General features: G+C 41.1%; 1 protein-coding gene across 15 annotated transcripts in view; it reads left to right on the top strand.

The window, feature by feature from the left end:
- The window catches only part of ALG8 (ALG8 alpha-1,3-glucosyltransferase), a 37,540-nt gene that overhangs the window by 11,552 nt on the left and 5,948 nt on the right, over window positions 1-20,040 (top strand). For 6 of the 15 annotated variants that reach the window (XM_038005429.2, XM_008020274.3, XM_038005428.2 and 3 more), the window contains 8 exons: window positions 976-1,054; window positions 3,858-4,051; window positions 6,867-6,976; window positions 8,799-8,866; window positions 14,041-14,167; window positions 14,444-14,547; window positions 15,664-15,784; window positions 18,838-18,977. In XM_038005429.2, coding sequence (XP_037861357.1) covers window positions 976-1,054; window positions 3,858-4,051; window positions 6,867-6,976; window positions 8,799-8,866; window positions 14,041-14,167; window positions 14,444-14,547; window positions 15,664-15,784; window positions 18,838-18,977 — 943 coding nt within the window. Of the gene's footprint in view, window positions 1-975; window positions 1,055-3,857; window positions 4,052-6,866; window positions 6,977-8,798; window positions 8,867-10,899; window positions 11,009-12,889; window positions 12,975-13,634; window positions 13,728-13,961; window positions 14,168-14,443; window positions 14,548-15,663; window positions 15,785-18,837; window positions 18,978-20,040 lie in introns of those variants that run through there. The other 9 variants (XM_008020276.3, XM_038005431.2, XM_073019715.1 and 6 more) reach the window with 8 other exon arrangements.

Below are 20,040 nucleotides of genomic sequence, written 5' to 3'. Positions count from 1 at the left end.
TGGAGGTAGGAGAAAGTTGTCATTGTGGAAAGGTTGTGTAAAACATTGGAAAGTGTAAATTGGGCTTTGCTGTGGAACTCATTGTTGACTTTGGTGAGTGGATATTCAGCAAGAACGTATTGAACCTGTCCATGTGTCAGGTGCTGTTCTAAATGTGGAGGGGTGGTACGGTGGTGGTCAAAAAGGAAAACATTTTTACTGAAGATGGGTGATCCTTAGATCTATATAGTGACGGGCAGAGGGAGAATTTGGAGACATGAGAAAGTCAAGGCAAGGATCTTTTCCCACCTTCTCTGTCAGATGAACTCCTACTCAAACTTACGTGTTAGTATACAGGTAATGAATTTTGTTAGAGTTATTTGTGAGCAAGAGGAAGTCACTTCTGAGCAAAGGCCTGAGGGCCGCCTGTAAGAAAAAGTTGGGGCCAAACGAGGGGCAGTGGCTCACGCCTGTAATCCCAGCACTTTGGGAGACTGAGGCAGGTGGATCACCTGAGGTCAGGAGTTTGAGACCAGCCTGGCCAACATGACGAAACCCCATCTCTACTAAAAATTAGCCAGGATTGGTGGTACACACCTGTAGTCTCAGCTGCTCGGGAGGCTGAGACAGGAGACTCGCGTGAACCCAGGAGGTGGCGGTTGCAGTGAGCTGAGACGGGCCCACTACACTCCAACCTGGGCGACAGAAGGAGACTCTGTTTCAAAAAAGAAAAAGAAAAAGTCTGGGCTTCTTGTCAGCCCTTTAGATAGTTCTGAAATCCTTTTCACTGACTTGTAGATTGCTCAACAACTTTCCAGAAGATCTGACCTCCAGATAAGTGAAGTTAAGGATTACGTAATGTCTATTTGTGTCTCTATAGGACAGTGAACTGTGACTGCTTAGGGAATGTCAGTCCATTTAAAAGCATAGCTATGGGAATTAGAAATGGATAAATATTGCAAAATCTCATTTTATTCATCTAATTGTTTTGAGTAGCCATTCCACAGATTTTGAAGTACACCGCAACTGGCTTGCTATCACTCACAGTTTGCCAATATCACAGTGGTATTATGAGGTAAGTTTTAATTTTCACTTTTTTTTAAAGATTCATATATAAACTAGGTAAATATTACTGATATTAAAAATGTTTTCTGACTGTGTGCGGTGGCTCACACTTGTAATCCCAGCACTTTGGGAGGCCAAGGTGGGTGGATCATGAGGTCAGGAGATCGAGACCAGCTGGCCAACACAGTGAAACCCCATCTCTACTAAAAATACAAAAATTAGCTGGGCATGGTGGTGGGTGCCTGTAATCCCAGCTACTCAGGAGGCTGAGGCAGGAGAATCGCTTGAACCTGGGAGGCGGAGGTTGCAGTGAGCCGAAATCACGCCACTGCATTCCAGCGTGGGTGACAGAGTTAGATTCCGTCTCAAAAAAATAAAGTTTTTTTCTGCAACCATAGATCTAATTAATCTTTATAAAAATTGTGATCTCTTCTCAGTTCTGTCCTCTTGCACTACTAGGGAATTCCCTTACTTCAAAATGAGTTTCCCAGTCTATATATTGGGAGGTATAGTATCTACCACACTTTTTGAAAGAGCAATGGACTGGGAAAGAGGAAGAAGTGGATTCTTAGGCCTGGCGCTGCCACTATCTAGTTACATAGAGAAAAGATACTTCATGTCTCTGGGCCTTAGTGTCTCATCTGGCACATGAGGATTTGGAGTGAATTATTTCTAAGATCCTGTCTGTTGCTAATGTTTTGTGATTTTATGAGGAAAGGAATAATCAAATGTGATGTGTAGACATCAGGTAATATACAAACCATTCTCTCATATTGTTTATAAAAACACCACCTGTATTTTTATTTCTTTTTCTTTTCCTTTTTTTTCTTTTCTTTTTTTTGAGACAGAGTCTTGCTGTGTCACCCAGGCTGGAGTACAGTGGCACAATCTCAGCTCACTGCAACCTCCGCCTCCCGGGTTCAAGCGATTCTCCTGCCTCAGCCTCCCAAGTAACTGGGATTACAGGCACCCGCCACCATGCCCCAGCTAATTTTTATAATTTTAGTAGAGATGGGGTTTCACCATGTTGGCCAGGCTGGTCTTGAACTCCAGACCTCAGGTGAGCCACCCACCTTGGCCTCCCAAAGTGCTGGGATTACAGGCATGAGCCACTGCACCCAGCTTGTATTTTTGTTTCTGGTACGAATTACTAAACTGTGTGTAATACTTTATGAAAAAGAGATATCACTTCAGAAATTTCTTGATCAAAAGCAGTACTCCGCTGACAGGGAGTTGGTTTTTTTGTTTGTTTGTTTTCTTTTGAGATGAAGTCTCACTCTCACCCAGGCCGGAGTGAAATGGCACGATCTCAGCTCACTGTGACCTCTGCCTCCTGGGTTCAAGTGATTCTCCTGCCTTAGCCTCCTGAGTAGCTGGGATTATAGGCACCCACGACCACACCCAGCTATTTTTGGTTTTTTTTGTATTTTTAGTAGAGACAGGGTTTCACCGTGTTGGTCAAGCTGGTTTTGAACTTCTGACCTCAGGTGATCCACCTGCCTCTGCCTTCTGAAGTGCTGAGATTACAGGTGTGAGCCGCTGTGCCCGGCCCAGGGAGTTTTTTTTAAGGCAAATTTTGTTTGAGTTTTCTGTGAGTTTCAATACCATATATATAGTATTTTATATGTACATATAAAATGGAATACCATAACCCATGAGGTAGATCCTACTATCCTTGTTGTATAGGTGTGAAAACTGAGACTCAGGCCGGGCGCAGTGGCTCACTCCTGTAATCCCAGCACTTAGGGAGGCCAAGGCAGGCGGATCATGAAGTCAGGAGATTGAGACCATCCTGGCTAACATGGTGAAACCCTGTCTCTACTAAAAATACAAAAAGTTGGCCGAGCATAGCGGCGGGTGCCTGTTTTCCCAGCTACTCTGGAGGCTGAGGCAGGAGAATGGCTCGAACCCGCGAGGTGGAGCTTGCAGTGAGCCAAGATCGTGCCACTGCACTCCAGCCTGGGCAACAGAGCAAGACTGTCTCAAAAAAAAAAAGAAAAAACTGAGACTTACATAGATCTAATAAAATATACGATTCTAAAGCTTGTATATTTTCATATGATTTCTGTTTTCATTTACTTGTTAGCAACTGTTCATTTAACTAATGGTTATTTGATCCCAAACAATACGTCAGGCACTTACTAAATGCTGAACATACAAAACGAAAAGGATAGTTTCTATTCTCCAGGATCATATAACTTAGTGAAACAAAATATAATAGCATTTGTGTACCATTTTGTTGTTTATAAATATGTTTCATATGTATTATCTCATTTAATCTTCATAATACCTCATTTTACAAATAGGGAAATTGTGTCTCTAAGGCAGAATTTGAACCTAAGTTAGTGAATTATTTGTTATTTAGATGAGTAGAACTATGTCATAACCAAGTTTATCAACTCCAGGTTTCAAATTAATTTCCTTTAAGTATAGTTGACTCTATTTAAGGAAATTGAAGACCATGTTAAATAATTTAGAAGACAGGTTTTAGTGTTCTGTTCAGTCTTACATAGGAATTGTTCTGTTAATTTAGGGCACATTTTAAGTGCAACTGCATTTCACTGTGGGTGTTTTTTTTTTTTTTTTAATTAGAGACAGGGTTTCACCATGTTGCCCAGACTGGTCTTGAACTCCTGGACTCAAGCGATCCACCTGCCTAGTCCTCCCAAAGTGCTGGGATTACAGGCATGAGCTACCGCGCCCAGCCTCATTGTGCTGTTTTAAAGACCACAGAATGAAAAATTTTAAATCTTTGCACCATCCTTGTTTATTCAGTTACTTAGGATACGTTTGGTCTTCTTTTTTTATCACAGGCAACTTCAGAGTGGACGTTGGATTACCCCCCTTTCTTTGCATGGTTTGAGTATATCCTGTCACATGTCGCCAAATATTTTGATCAAGAGATGCTGAATGTTCGTAATTTGAATTACTCCAGCTCAAGGACCTTACTTTTCCAGAGATTTTCCGTTATCTTTATGGATGTACTCTTTGTGTATGCTGTCCATGAGTAAGTCTGGAGCATGTCATTTTGTATGGAAGATATTGAAGAAATATTACAGTGTTAAGTAGTATTAACTTATTCCTGATTTAGGAGGAGCAAAGTTTATATGATAGCAAATGCTAGAACAATGAAAAATTGTATTGTGCTTTAAACTACATGTTTAAATCTCTCTAGCTGAATCTTGTGGAAAAAATGGGGATAAGGTGGAGTTACAAGGCAGAGGTAGAACAAGAGATTATGAATGTTGTGAAAAGAAGTAGTCCCAAGTATAGTCCTAGGGCCATTTCTCCCACCCAGAATAGCTCCATATGTTTTTCTTTGCTTCCTTGCAGCAGGCCCCCAGAGGCTTCCGTCACCTACCCTATCTTGGGGGATGCACATGGTACATGCACGGTAGCGCACACATATGCATTGTGCTAACCACCAAAGCCTGCTTTTACTGAGCTTTCATTCTAGTAAACTCAAAAAATTTCGCTGAGTGCTTTTAGTTGTTTCCGTATGCTTTCCTTCATGAAGACTCTTTATTATTTTAAATTATGCTTATGTTTTAAATTTTTGTTTTATAACTTCTACTTATAAGTTAATTTTAAGTATTGAATACACATATATAGAATGTCTTGCACAGTGACTTCCAAGTACTAAGTTTCAGTTTCAGTTAATGTCAGTTTCCATTCTTTCCTAATTTTTTTTTTCCCCCAAGATGGAATCTTGCTCTGTCGCCCAGGCTGGAGTGCTGTGGCACGATCTCAGCTCACTATAAAACTCCACCTTCTGGGTTCAAGCAATTCTCTTGCCTCAGCCTCCTGAGTAGCTGGGATTACAGGTGCACACCACCATGGCAGGCTAATTTTTGTATTTTTAGTAGAGACAGGGTTTCACCATGTTAGCCAGGCTGATATTGAACTCCTGACCTCGTGATCCACCCACCTCGGCCTCCCAAAGTGCTGGGATTACAGGCGTGAGCCGCTGTGCCAGCGTCATTCTTTCCTAATTCTTAAGCTTGCTGATGTGATTGTGACAGAACAGGGACTAGTGTTCATTTAATGACCCTTGTCATAAATGGATCGTTTCTGTTTGTGAGGCCCTCTACACTGAACCCTTGCCCCAGTCAGTAAAGAGTCCCTTGGGAATGTCTTAACCCTTGCACATTCTCATGGAATAATCCCGTTTGAAACCCTTCCTTTCAATCTGTTTATGACCTGGCAAGAGTTGAAAGGGAAAGTAATTTTTAGTATACTCTTTTTAACTCAAAATGTTTGAATTCAGGCTTCCAGGGAAAGAGTATACCAGCACAAAGGGAGAGGAAATAGAATTCATTTCCATCTACAAAGTAGAGGGAATAGTTAAAAAGGTTGTTGAAAAGCCGGGCATAGTGGCTCATGCCTGTAACCCCAGCATTTTGGGAGGCCAAGGCTAGTGTACTGCTTGAGCTCAGGAGTTTGAGACCAGCCTGGGTACCATGGTGAAACCCTGCCTCTACAAAAAATACAAAAATTAGCCAGCTCTGGTTGCCGAGGACTGTTGTCCCAGCTACTTGGGAGGCTGAGGCAGAGGATCTCTTGAACCTGAGAGGTCAAGGCTGCGGTGAGCTGTGATTACGCCACTGCACTCCATCCTGGGCAACAGGCTGAGACCCTGTCTCAAAAAAAAAAAAAAAAAAAAAAAAAATTGAAATCTGTGTGTCAGTTCCCAGAACCAAGCATGATATACAGATTATTAACTTACTGAATTTTCTCAATGACCCTATAAGTTTATTGCCTCTTCATGAGGGAACTGAGGCTCCATAGGGGAAAAGGAGGATACCTTTGCTAGTCCCCCTTTAATTGCATCTATTATTTGTTTTAGATTTATAATGTTAGAATTTGCCACTATTCAAATGTAACACATTTTAAATATCGTCCATTGTAAAAACTTTGGAAAAGCACACACATGCAAAGTAAAAATGATTCATACTCCCCCACCTGTACTAACCACTATTAACATTTTGGTGTATGTTAGTTTAGTCTCTTTTCTGTGTTCGAATATAATTTTCATAGAATAAAAATAGGATTTTACTGTTTTGTCACCTGCTGTTGTCACTTAGTAATATATCTCAACATTTAAATGATATGCATTTTTACATAAGGGTTTTTAAATTATCATTTGGACCGTCAGGAGCTGCACACTTGCAGTTCTGTTCTTAATTTGGCTGGTATTATGTGATACATAATTTAGAGTGCTAAATCAGCCTGGTCTGCAGTTTCTACTCTTAAGGACTGAAATAATGTATGCTTTCTCAATTTTCAAAATCCCTACTTTGGGGTTTACGTGACTTTTTATTTTTAATTTTATTAAATGAAGACTTTGTTTTAGCTATCAGCATAGCTTAGAAAAAGACATGGAATAGGCCCTGAAGTCCTTGTTTGTGCTACCCCCCCCCTTTTTTTTTTTTTTCAAGTGACAAGGTCTTACTATGTCTCCCAGGCTGGCCTCAGACTCCCAAGCTCAAATGGTCCTCTCATTTCATCTTCCTTAGTAGCCAGGCACCTGCCACCCTGCTCAGCTTGCTGTGACCTTTTTAAGAAATCAAGAATGGCATGGACTTTGGGATGCCAGTACAGGAGGATCGCTTGAGCCCAGGAGTTCGAGATCAGCCTGGGCAACATAGTGATACCCTATCCCTTCTAAAAAAAGAAAAAGAAAAATTGGAAAAAAAAAAAAAAAAAAAAGAATGGCATGTAGTTTGTCAGGAATGACTAATGTATCATAGTTTACTCTGCAGAAGTGATGTTCCTGTGAAGAGCAAAGTTGTTTCTGTTTCTTTCCTAATGTTTCAATGTAGGTGCTGTAAATGCATTGATGGAAAAAAAGTGGGTAAAGAACTTACAGAAAAGCCAAAATTTATTCTATCGGTATTACTTCTGTGGAACTTCGGGTTATTAATTGTGGATCGTATCCTTGATATTCTTTGTACTATTCCCTTACTTATTCTGATATATACAATATAAGATTAATGTTTTCTGTAATAATGATTGGAGATGTGAGCTGCTTCTGAAAATGGGTGTGGGGTGGGTTAGTAGGCTTACTTAACTGTGTGGTCTCTGCCCAACTTCACTGGACTCTAAGGTTAGAGTATTTCATTTCTGAAAAATTAGTGGGATATGTGAGAACCAGCTAAATCATCAATAAAACAATGTACTGAGATTGTGAACTATTTTTAGATTAATCTGATATATATATTCAATAGTTTTATAACATGTTATTCCAAATACCTTTAATTGGAAAAGGCATATCACAGTGTGCTTGTGGGAATGGTCAGGCATTCGTGCTTTTCTACCATCTTGGCTTACCACATATTAAAAGGCAAAGTTTTTAAATTCAAGGCTTCTGAATGTAATTAAAATCCTCGTAATGGATGCTAATAGTTGCAATTTTCATAAAGGTAGCCTGGTGTGGAGGAAAGCACCCAGACTCTGGTTTCAGTGTAACCTGAACTCAAATCTTAGTTGCCATCAGCAGCTTTAGGACCATGAGTGGATGAATGTCTCTGAGGCTTAATCTCTTAATCTCTAAAGTATCTCTAAAGAGGATAATTCTAAATACCTCACAGGTTCATTGTGAGGCTTAATACATAAGATTGTATATGTCCTATGAACAATGCAATGCTGCATGCAGGTGGCTTTACTAGCAGTTAGGTCCCTTCCTTTCTCATCCCTAATTCTAAAAAACAAATAAAAAACTTCTTGCCTCTTAGCTGTGGGGCCTTTAAGGTAGAAAAGGTAGGAAAAACCTGGGAAAGTTTTGTTTTTCTTCTTAAACATAAATTTCTTTTTAAATGAAAAAAATATGTATATTTTAAATCATCATCTAGTCTAAGATGTCATTGAACATAAGTTTCTTTCCTTTTTTTTTTTTTTTTTTTTTCTGAGACAGTCTTGCTCTGTCACCCAGACTGGAGTGCAGTGGCACAATCTCAGCTCACTGCAATGTCCACCTCCTGGGTTCAAGTGATTCTTGTGCTTCAGCCTCCCAAGTAGCTGGGACTACAGTTGTGTGCCACAACATCTAAGTTTTGTATTTTTGGTAGAGATGGGGGTTTGCCATGTTATCCAGGCTGGTCTTAAACGCCTGGTCTCACATGATGTACCCATGTCAGCCTCCCAAAGTGCTGGGATTGCAGGTGTGAGCCACCACGCCCCCACATGTAAGTTTCAACTAAAGATTTGACTATGGTGTTTGCTTTGGCAAAATGGGAATGATACAGAGATTAGCAAAACTAAAAATATGTATTTAGGCCTGGTGCAGTGGCTCACGCCTGTAATACCAGCACTTTGGGAGGCCAAGGTGGGGGGATCACAAGGTCAGGAGTTCGAGACCAGCCTGGCCAACATAGTGAAACCCCGTCTCTACTAAAAACACAAAAGAATTAGCCGGGTGTGGTGGTACGCGCCTGTAGTCCCAGCTACTCAGGAGGCTGAGGCAGGAGAATCGCTTGAACCCAGGAGAAGGCGGAGACTGCAGTGAGCCGAGACTGCGCCATTGCGCTCCAGCCTGGGTGACAGTGAGACTCTATCTCAAAAAAAAAAAAAAAAAAAATGTATTTAAAAAAAAGATTTGACTCTGTTTATAGAAAACTTATTTATGAGCAGTCAATAGTAGTTTTTTTTGTCTTTAATTTTGCTGTTAAAGCATTTGGAATTTCTATACTCCATCAGCTGGTATAGTTCATTATGAATTTGGTATCCTCTGTTGTCTTTCCTTGACCTAAGTCCAGATATTCATTTTCAGTACAATGGCTTTTTATTTGGATTAATGCTACTCTCCATTGCACGATTATTTCAGGTAAACATAATTGTTAAATTAGATTTTTTCGCTTTTAGATAAGTTTTTAGATTGTAAAAGGAACAGTGTAGTGGGTGATAGGTAAATTTATTTGACTGTTTTGAATTGCCAAGTGCTATAGACACTTTTATTGGGTATTTCTCACAAATTCCATCTTCACTTTTGACTGTAATTTTCTTCATTTAACAGATGAGAAAATTGTACTCCAAAAACTTATTAGCATGTGGCAGGCCTGAATTAAATTGAGTTTTTGTTTGTGTTTTGAGACAGTCCCACTCTGTCACCCAGACTGGAGTACAGTGGCGCAATCTTAGCTCACTGCAACCTCTGTCTCTTGGGTTCAAGCCTCATAAGTAGCTGAGATTACAGGTGCACACTTCCACACCTGGCTAATTTTTGTATTTTCAGTAGAGACAGGGTCTCGCCATGTTGGCTTGAACTGCTGACCACAAGTGATCCTCCTGCCTCGGCCTCCCATAGTGCTGGGATTACAGGCGTGAGCCCCTGGGCCTGCCCTAAATTACATTTTCTTTCTTTTCTTTTTTTGTTTGTTTGTTTTTTTTTTTTGAGACTGAGTCTCACTCTATCGCCCACGTTGGAGTGCGGTGGCGCGATCTCGGGTCACTGCAACCTCTGCCTCCCAGGTTCAAGTGATTCTTGTTCCTCAGCCTCCCAAGTAGCTGGGATTGCAGGCACCCACCACCATGCCCGGCTAATTTTTGTATTTTAGTAGAGATGGGATTTCACCATGTTAACCAGGCTGGTCTCAAACTCTTGACCTCAAATAATCTGCCCGCCTCAGCCTCCCAAAGTGCTGGGATTGCAGGCATGAGCCACCACGCCCAGCCCCTAAATTACATTTTCTTTGTCTGGTTGGGATAATTTATGTATGAATGAAATCTCGAGCAGCAGTCTTTACAATATAATAACTATGATGGTGGTACTTTACTATCAGCAGCATTAAGATTAATGTAATAGAAGGGGATTTGGAATCAGAAGAACTGTGTGTAATCCTGACTAATGTTAATGAGCTATGCAACTCAGGGCTTACTCGAATACATGGCTACTTAAGATTACATACATTCCATATATCTTTTTTTTTTCCCCCCAACGTCTCGCTCTGTCACCCCAGGCTGGAGTGCAGTGACGCTATCATGGCTCACTGCCTCCTCAAACTCCTGGGCTCAAGCAATCCTCTTACCTCAGCCTCTTGAGTAGCTAGAACTACAGGTGCACGCCACCATACATGGCTAATTTTTTTTTTTTTTTTTTTTTTTTTTTTTTTGGTAGAGAAGGGGGTTTCACTATCCAGGCTGGTCTTAAACTGCTGACCACAAGTGATCCTCCCACTCTGGCCTCCCAAAATGCTGGGATTGCAGGCAGGTCTTGAACTCCTGGCCTTGAACAATCCTCCTACCTCTGCTTCCTGAGTCTCTGGGATTACAGATGTGTGCCACCACACCTGGCTTACATATATCTTATTGAGTAAACTTTAGAACCATTCTGTGAAGTTGTTAGAATTATTATTCCTCCTATAGAGGAGGAAATCAGAAATTCAGATTTTGGGGCCATCCTTTTGTACATGGAATCAAAGTCTTTGGGAATGGGGCTTAAGAATCTGTAAGGAATTTTGATACACCATCAGGCTTGGAAACCAATAACTGAAGGCAAGTTATTTAACCCTCCTAGCCTCATTTTCTCCATAAAATGAAATTTACCGCTACATTCTTAGTTGTAAAATGGGGCTACTTACCTCACAGGGACATTGGAAAGATCAAATTTGATAATCTAAAGTTCTTTGTCAACTATAAATGTCTGGATAAACTTTTCTCTTTTAACCATAAAAAGCCACATAGTAATTAGAATATAATTGGTATTCAGTGAATATTTGTTGGATGCTTGTTGAACAAATAAAATTTGACTATGGAATCAGCTAGACCTTACCCAGATCTTAAATAAGTTATAAAATTGAAGAGAGACCTGGAAACATTCCCACTCTTTTTTGTTATTACTCCTAAAGCTACCTATTCTAGACCGTACCTGATGAGAGAAGGAACCTGGCCTTTCATGGTCCCTGTGGCAGTTTCCCCTGCAGAACATCAGGACTGTTATCTCATTTAATCCTTCCAAAATTTCTGTGAGGTGGGTAGATTTCAGACTTTCTTCTTCTTTTTTTTTTTGGAGACAGTGTCATGCTGTGTCACCCAGGCTAGAGAATGCAGTGGTGCAGTCACAGCACACTGTAACCTCAACCTCCTGGGCTCAAACAGTCATCCTGCCTCAACCTCCAGTTAGCTGGGACCACAGGTGCACACCACCACACCAGGCTAATTTTTGTCTTTTTCAGTAGAGATGGGGTTTCGCCATTTTGCTCAGGCTGGTCTTGAATTTCTGGGCTCAAGCAGTCTGCGCATCTCAGTCTACCAAAGTGCTGGGATTTATAGGCGTCATCCACCGCACCCAGCCAAAGTCTTACTATAACCTCTTAGTTATAGTAAGCAGCTGGTTTTGTTTTGTTTGTTCTTTTTTTTTTTTTTTGGAGACAGAGTCTTGCATTGTCACCCAGGCTGGAGTGCAGTGGCCGTGATCTCAGCTCACTGCAACCTCCACCTCATGCAATTCTCCTGTCTCAGCCTCCTGAGTAGCTGGGATTACAGGCGCCCCACCACCACGCCTGGCTAATTTTTTGTATTTTTAGTAGAGACAGGGTTTCACTATGTTGGCCAGGCTGGTCTCGAACTCCTGACCTCAAGTGATCCACCCGCCTCGACCTCCCAAAGTGCTGGGATTACAGGCATGAGCCACTGTGCCTGGCCTTTGTTTGTTCTTTTTCCATCACAATACCTTTAGTTTTCCTAAGTAGTGTTAGGATCAAGTGCAGTAACTGGTGCCTTCAGCCTGATAGTGCTATATAAGTTACCTAATCTACAATATAAAATTTAATTGATATTTTTGGTAGCATAGCATCATATATATTTGTTCATGTTCTCATTCCCAGCCTTCTTTGGAAATCAACTTCAGCTATTCTGAAACTGTGAGGGGTGAAGGTAATTTAATTATCTGGGTTCTAATTCCTAAGTGAGAATTTGCAGTCTGTTATTACTGATGACATGTAGGATATGATCTCAGCATAAGGCTTAGTACTTGATAAATCTTCGTTGGAATAATGAATTTATGAACACACTATGCTCAGTATAAAAGCTAGCTGGGCTGGCGTAGTGGCTCATGCCTGTAATCCCAGCACTTTGGGAGGCTGAGACTGGTGGATCACTTGAGGTCAGGAGTTCGAGACCAGCCTGGCCAACATGGTGAAACCCCGTCTCTACTAAAAATACACAAAAATTAGCCAGGCGTGGTGGTAGCACCTGTAATCCCAGCTACTTGGGAGGCTGAGGCAGGAGAATTACTTGAACCCGGGAAGTGGAGGTTGCAGTAAGATGAGACCGCACCATTGCACTCCAGCCTGGGCAACAAGAACAAAACTCCGTCTCAAAAGCTAGCTGGAATCACTTGCCTATGTTTTCCTTATATTGGTTATAGAATATTTACCTTGGGCCAGGCATGGCGGTTCACGCCTATAATCCCAGCACTTTGGGAGGCCAAGGCAGAAGGATCACTTGAGGCCAGGGTTTGAGACCAGCCTAGGCAACAAAATGAGATCCCATCTCTACAGAAAATGAAAAAATTAGCCAGGTGTGCTGGTGTGTACCTGTGGTCCCAGCTACACAGGAGGCTGAGGCAGGAGGATCTCTTGACCCCGGGAGGTCAAGGCTGAAGTAAACCAAGATCAGGCTGTTACATTCCAGCCTGGATGACAGTGAGAAGAAAAAAAAAATTTTTTTTTTTTTTTGAGACACAGTCTTGCTCTGTTGCCCAGGCTGGAATGCAGTGGCAAGATCATGGCTCACTGTAGTCTCAACCTGGGTTCAAGCAGTGCTCCCACCTCAGCCTCCCAAGTAGCAGGGACTACAGGCGCATGCCACCATGCCTAGCTAATATTTGTATTTTTTTGTAGAGACAGAGTCTTACCTGTATTGCCCAGGCTGTTCTCAACTCCTGACCTCAAGTGAGCCTCGTGCCTTGGCCTCCCAAAATGCTGGGATTCCAGGTGTGACTTTAAAACATCTTATTACAGAACATTTAAATCATACAAAAGTAGAGAAAATAGTACAATGATCTACACACACACGGATTATTTTAAAACACATCCCAGATACTGTATTTGTATTTCAGAATGCATCTTTAAAAGTAGGTATTTGGCTGGGTGCAGTGGCTCATGCCTGTAATTCCAGCACTTTGGGAGGCTGAGGTGGGTGGATCACCTGAGGTCAGGAGTTTGAGACCAGCCTGGCCAACATGGTGAAACCCTGCCTCTACTAAAAAATACAAAAATTAGCCGGGTGTGTTGGCACGCACCTGTAGTCTCAGCTACTCGGGAGGCTGAGACAGGAGAATTGCTTGAACCGAGGAGGCGGAGGCTGCAGTGAGTCAGGATTGTGCCACTGCACTTCAGCCTGGGCAAGACAGAGCGAGGCTCCATCTCAAAAATAAAAATAAAAGTAGGTAATGTTTATTTGTATTATTTATTTATTCATTTTGGAGACAGGGCCTCACTCTGTCACCCAAGTTGGAGTGCAATGGCGTCATCATGGCTCACTGCAGCCTCTGCCTCCTGGGCTGAAGCAGATTCTCTTACCTCAGCCACCAGAGTAGCTGGTGCTACAGGTGTAAGCCATCGCGCCTAGCTAATTTTTTTATTTTTTTGTAGAGACAGGGCCTCCCTATTTTGTCCAGGCTGGTCTTGAACTCCGGGGGTCAAGCAATCCTTCTTCCTCGGCTTACCAAAGTGCTGGGATTACAGGTGTGAGCCACCACACTCAGCCTAATTTTAGTTTTTTTAATAACCTTTTTGTAGAATAATTTTAGCGTTCCAGAAAAGTTGTAGAAATAGTACAGAGAGTTCCTATATACCCCTCACCCATTTTCCCCCATTACCACCTTACATAACCATGGTACATTCATCAAGACTAAGAAAGCAATATTGGTGCATTTGAATTTCACCCATTTTTCCTTTAATGTCGTTTTTCTGTTCCAGGATTCAATCCAGGATACCACATTATTGCATTTCATTTACCCTGAATTTTAAAGTGATATTTCCCTTTTAAATCTCCTAGAAAAGGCATATGGAAGGAGCATTTCTCTTTGCTGTTCTCCTACATTTCAAGCACATCTACCTCTATGTAGCACCAGCTTATGGTGTATATCTGCTGCGATCCTACTGTTTCACTGCAAATAAACCAGGCAAGTTGTGGTGATAATAGCAAAAACATTTTCGATTTTTTCCTTACTGTGTTGACTTGGTGGCTTGCTTGATAAGAAGGTTTTATGGAGCACAGCAGATACCTCAGCGGCTGATCCCGTAAACCCTTTACCCACTCTCGCTTTTCTGCGCTCTTGCCACATCGTGAATAGGTTGGTGTACTATTGTGGGATACTTCTAGTTTTAGCACATGATATAGGTTGTGGTTAATGTTCCTTTCCATCTTCCTGGTTACTGATAATGTTCCTTTTCTGTAGATGGGTCTATTCGATGGAACAGCTTCAGCTTTGTTCGTGTTATTTCCCTGGGACTGGTTGTTTTCCTAGTTTCTGCTCTTTCATTGGGTCCTTTCCTAGCCTTGGTAAGCCTTTTTTTTTTTTTCTATTAATATATGTTCTTTGTTGGTGTTTAGAAAACATAATAAAGCCAGGAATATATAAAATAAGTAAAAGCTACTTTTTTCTTAGTCTTCCTACCCAGCTTGACTCCCCAAAGATAGGGTATTATTCCTTTTTTTTTTTTAAAAGATGGAGTCTCGCTGTATTGCCCAGACTGGAATGTAGTGGCGTGATCTCAGCTCACCGCAACCTCCACCTCCTGGATTCAAGCAATTCTCCTGTCTCAGCCTCCTGAATAGCTGGGATTACAGGCGCATGCCACCACGCCTGGCTACTTTTTGTATTTTTAGTAGAGACAGGGTTTCACCGTGTTCGTCAGGCTGGTCTTGAACTCCTGACCTCAGGTGATCCACCCACCTCAGCCTCCCAAAGTGCTGGGATTACAGGTGTGAGCCACCGCTCCTGGCCCAATAGGGTAGTATTCTTTCAGACATTTTTGTGCACATTCAAATATGTATATATGTATACATGTATATGTTTATACGTTACACATACACAAACACAGAATTGATCATTATTTGTATATTCTGTACTTGTAAGTTTACCTACTTGATAAAATGTATTTGTAACAAAATCAATAATTTCGTAGTCTTACATGGACAGCAAACATTCTAAAGTGCATAGAATTTAACAGATGTTCAGATATTTTCTTTTTTCTTCTTCTTCCCTGCCCTGAAATCAACTAATTAATTTTAATTCTTACTAAAACTGAAATGCATCACATCTTTCATAGTCTTCCCAGCTCTCCCCTTCACCCTAGTAGACATGGATAAGCTGCAGTCTGTGTTTTGCTTTGTAGCTTGTAAATTCTTCCATTATTATACTTACAATAGTACGGACTGGTATTCAAAGTATTTTTATGTATATTGTCCCACTGGAGAGTGGACAAAATGAGACCAAAAAAGGTTCTGTGAACTTACATTGTGGTGAGCGTACAATCACTTACTTGAAGGAATAGAGACTAGAACCCAGACCCCATAACTTTCTACACACTATACCATAGGGAGTTCCCTAGTTCTCTTTTTGAATTTGAAAAAGATTGATGACTGTTTAATCAGTTTCATTTCTCTTTTCAACAGAATCAGCTGCCTCAAGTCTTTTCCCGACTCTTTCCTTTCAAGAGGGGCCTCTGCCATGCATATTGGGCTCCAAACTTCTGGGCTTTGTACAATGCTTTGGACAAAGTGCTGTCTGTCATCGGTATGGTAGCGAGCATTTTTAACTCAGACTCTGAATATTGAAAGGACTAGGCACATGGAGAAATGGAAGAACCTTTGTGTTTTGAATGTGGCCGAATTGTTTGTTCTCCAGTCCTGCATTTCAGCCTTCAGGATGAACAAGGGGAGCAGTTCTTGGGACTGAGGCTTTAGTGCAATAAACAGACTGTTTTCCTTATAAAATCTTCTTGTGGTAATGAGGTTACTGATCCTTTCCTGTGGAAAAAGTAAAATATTTAGACACTCTATAAAGGTAATTTTTGCCTTAATTAAAAAATTATTTGGCAGCAGCAGTTAACCCTACTTTTTTTCCCCCCTTCTCACCGTTCCTATTCAAACCCTTACTTATTTTTAGAGACAGGGTCTCACTGTGTCAGCCAGGCTGGAGTGCAGTGGTGTTGAGATCATAGCACACTGCAGCCTTAAATTCCTGGGCTCCAACAATCCTCTTGACTCAGCCCCCTGAGTTGCTGGGACCCCAGGTGCATACCACCACACCTGGCTGATTTTTAAATTTTGGTTTTTTAGAGATGAGGGTCTCACTGTGTTGCCCGGAGTGGGATCAAACTTCTAGTCTCAAGTGATCCTCCCACCTTGGCTTCCCAAAGTGCTGGGATTACCAGCACAAGCCACCATGCCCAGCCCACTCCACTTTTAAACCTAAACATATAAGAAACAAGAAAGAAGAATATGTAAGTTGTGACTCTGGGTATTAAACCAATAAGGAAAATAACCCTGCATTTTAACATGAGATGAGAAGAAATGAAAAACCCAGGCTATGCTTTTTAAAATTTGGGTTATAATGAAAAATAAGTTATGCTTTGAGATGGTTCTACTAAAAATAACTCACTCTGGGTAACACAGTCTTTCATTTGTGAATACAACCTAGCTTGGTGGGAAAATGGCATGATCAAGAGTAGTAGTCAGCAAACTTTTTCTGTAACTGGCCAGATAATATTTTGAGCTGTGCAGGCCACACCCAGTGCATGTGTATATGTGCGTCTGTGTCTGTATTTGTGTATGCACATATTTGTTTAAAACCTTATAAAAGTAAAAACCATTCATAGTTTCAGTGCTGTGCAAAAACTGGGCACAGGCTAGATTCGGCTCTTGGACTCCAGATCTGGAATCTGATGACTTGGTTTGGAGGCTCACCTGCATAAATTGCTATTGCAGTGTGTGGCATTGACAAGTCATTTGCTTCCTTTCGTCTTACTTTCCTCACTGTGCGAAAGGCATGCTAGTACTTTACCTGTTCCCATACGGTGTGTTGTGAGGAACAGAAGCAAAATTTAAAAAGTACTAGGTTATCAGCAGCAGGGACTTTGGAGCCAGACAAACCTGAGTTCAGTTTTACCACCTATTAGTTGTGTGACTTTGGGCAGGTTACTCCATCTCTGTACCTCAGGGGGCTAAAAGTAGTAAGTGCAGAGCCCTGGGCACATGATAGACACTCCATGCATGGTGGCCACTCTTACTGTTTTTGATAAGTACTTGGAGGAAATCATACACTGTGTATGTGATGACCTATACATTGTGTCACCATGTTGCTCACTGTGAATCTAGCTTTGATGTACATGGCATTCTTACAGAGTAATTCCTAATATTTATATTTCAAAAACAGCTTTAGACAGCCAGCACAGTTTGAGGTACAAGGGTCAGTTGCCTTGTCTGAGTCTGGAAGCTATACTGTACCTCACTTGTGTGTCTGTCTCTTTGAAGATGTTTTACTTGGAAAGTCAGTGTCAGAGTTAGACAACTTTGTTTTAGGGAGATAGTTACTAGCTGTAAGAGAGAATCAGCAGGCCAAAGGGGAAAGGGGAAGAGGTTAGTAAGTAGAAAATATTTTGGTAGTCTACATCTTTCCCACATTGCACTCATTTTCACTGGCATTTGACAGGGCCCTATAGGGACTCAGACTGTCCCTGTCTGTCCTATTATCCGGAGCTTGTTGAGGCTTGTATTGTCATTCTCTGAATTGATTTATTTAATAACCAAGTATTTATTGAGCTCCTATGTACTGGGGATAGAAATAACTCATCATCATTCCTGCCTTCAAGGAATACAGTATAGTAGAGGAAATGAGCACATAAACAAGTGCAGTGCTTTGTGGTGAACACTGCTAGAGTGAGCTCGCTCGGCTGGGCACTTTGGCTCAGGCCTGTAATCCTAGCACTTTGGGAGGCAGAGGTGGGCGGATCACCTGAAGTCAGGAGTTCGAGACCAGTCTGGCCAACATGGTGACACCCCGTCTCTACTAAAAATACAAAAATTAGCCAGGCATGGTGGCACATGCCTGTAATCCCAGTTACTGGGGAGGCTGAGGCAGGAGAATCACTGGAACCTAGAATGTGGGAGGCAGAGGCTGCAGTGAGCCTAGATGGTGCCACTGCTTTCCAGCCTCTGTCTCTGGGTGACAGAGTGAGACTCCAGCTCAAAAAAAAAAAAAAAAAGTGAGCTCACAAAAAAATCGGTTCTGCTTATTGATTTAGGAGCTTTCTCAGGTGATTGAATTAGAAGTTAATTTGGCCAAGGGAGTTACCTGAGCAGAGGGATACAGGTGTTAAGAGTGGTATATTGAGGACCCACAGTTATTTCATTGTGGCCAAGCTGCATTTAACAAAGTAGAGATGAGATTGGACAGGTGGGAAGGGGCAACAAGACCATGGAAGACACTGGATACTATGTTTAGGAATACAGGGTTTCTCCTATAGGAGACGAAGGATTCAAAGTTCCTTCATGACATACTCAGACTGTTCTAGAAGCTTGCTTTCAGAGGTGAGAAGAGATTACCATTTGTGCCACCTGCTGGCAAGTTTCCTATAAGCTGCTCAAATTCCCTGTTCCAATGCAAAGAGCTGCTTTACCAGAGGCATTTTGGGTAGAATAGTATAGGGCTAAATTCATGAAAGCTTAGCTTTGAAGCATCAATAAGATTTAGTAGCTGACTTTTTTTCCTCAAGGAATTACTTGTTAATATATGGTATCTCGCTGATAAAGATAAAAATAAAACAAAACAAAATGTCTGTTTAATAGGTTTGAAATTGAAATTTCTTGATCCCAACAATATTCCCAAGGCCTCAATGACAAGTGGTTTGGTTCAGCAGTTTCAACACACAGTCCTTCCCTCAGTGACTCCCTTGGCAACCCTCATCTGCACACTGATTGCCATATTGGTAAGAACTCAACAGATGGTACTCATTTCTTAAGTTTTCTCTGCTTTCCTTTTGTCTGGCTGATTAAATTTCAACTTTCAAGCTCTTCCAACTGTAGGATAAATTTCATGCCTGTAATCCTTCTGCAGATTGAAGCATTTCCTAGCAATTCTTAGAGTAACTTTGAACACCATAAGGAAGGATTACCAGTAAAGCCTCTGTGAGAGATTCTTGCCAGTGGCTGTTAGACCATCTGTTCACCCTGGGGGAAGGGAAAAAGAAAAGCCCAGGGAGGAAGAGGCATGGATCATGCTGCGAAGAAAAGAAGGAAATGTTTGTGGCAGGGACATCCAGATTTGGTTTGTTTTTCTCATCCTTAGCTAAATCATCAAAATTCCAAATGTATCTGGACAGCGTGGATGTTTTGTCTTGATGGTGATAATGAGTTGAGAGAGTCGACAATGGCTTTTTGAACCTAAGATGAGTCTAATATGAGTAAGATGCTCTTAGAGGCCTCATTCTAAGTACTTTAGAAATTTTCGTTTCTAAAATTTCATTAGTGATTACAGTGACTTCAATTTCATGGTATAATTTTAGTAGAATTCAATATAAACAACTCAATCCTTTTGATAATTACACTCATCTTTAATTTTGGTTTCTGAATGTTTCAAACCTGCTAGCAACCACCTGACTCCACTTAATTACATGGCAGTACAGGTATGTAGATAATTAAGCTCTGTTGGCCTGTTTGTTCACAGATTTTAATTGAGGTAAAACGTTTTTCCTAAAATTTCAGCCTTATGAGGTACATATAGTTTCTATGGCCTTCCAGCCCATAAAACTAGATATTTGTTAATATGGTAAATCTAATTTATTGGCTCAAAAGTATCTATGGACTTCTGTAGTTTGACTTATTAGGTTCATTAATAAGTGAACTATTAGTAAACTATGAAGATATAGTAAGTTGTTAGACGGTATATCACAGAACTTAATTATTAATTTTGATAGTATAATTAATTTTTTTTTTTTTTTTTTGAGACAGAGTCTTACTCTGTCGTCCAGGCTGAAGTGCAGTGGTGATTCT

The sequence above is a fragment of the Chlorocebus sabaeus genome, chromosome 1, assembly GCF_047675955.1.
Source record: "Chlorocebus sabaeus isolate Y175 chromosome 1, mChlSab1.0.hap1, whole genome shotgun sequence".
Lineage (NCBI taxonomy): Eukaryota > Metazoa > Chordata > Mammalia > Primates > Cercopithecidae > Chlorocebus > Chlorocebus sabaeus.
This window is presented reverse-complemented; position numbering and strand designations above follow the sequence as displayed.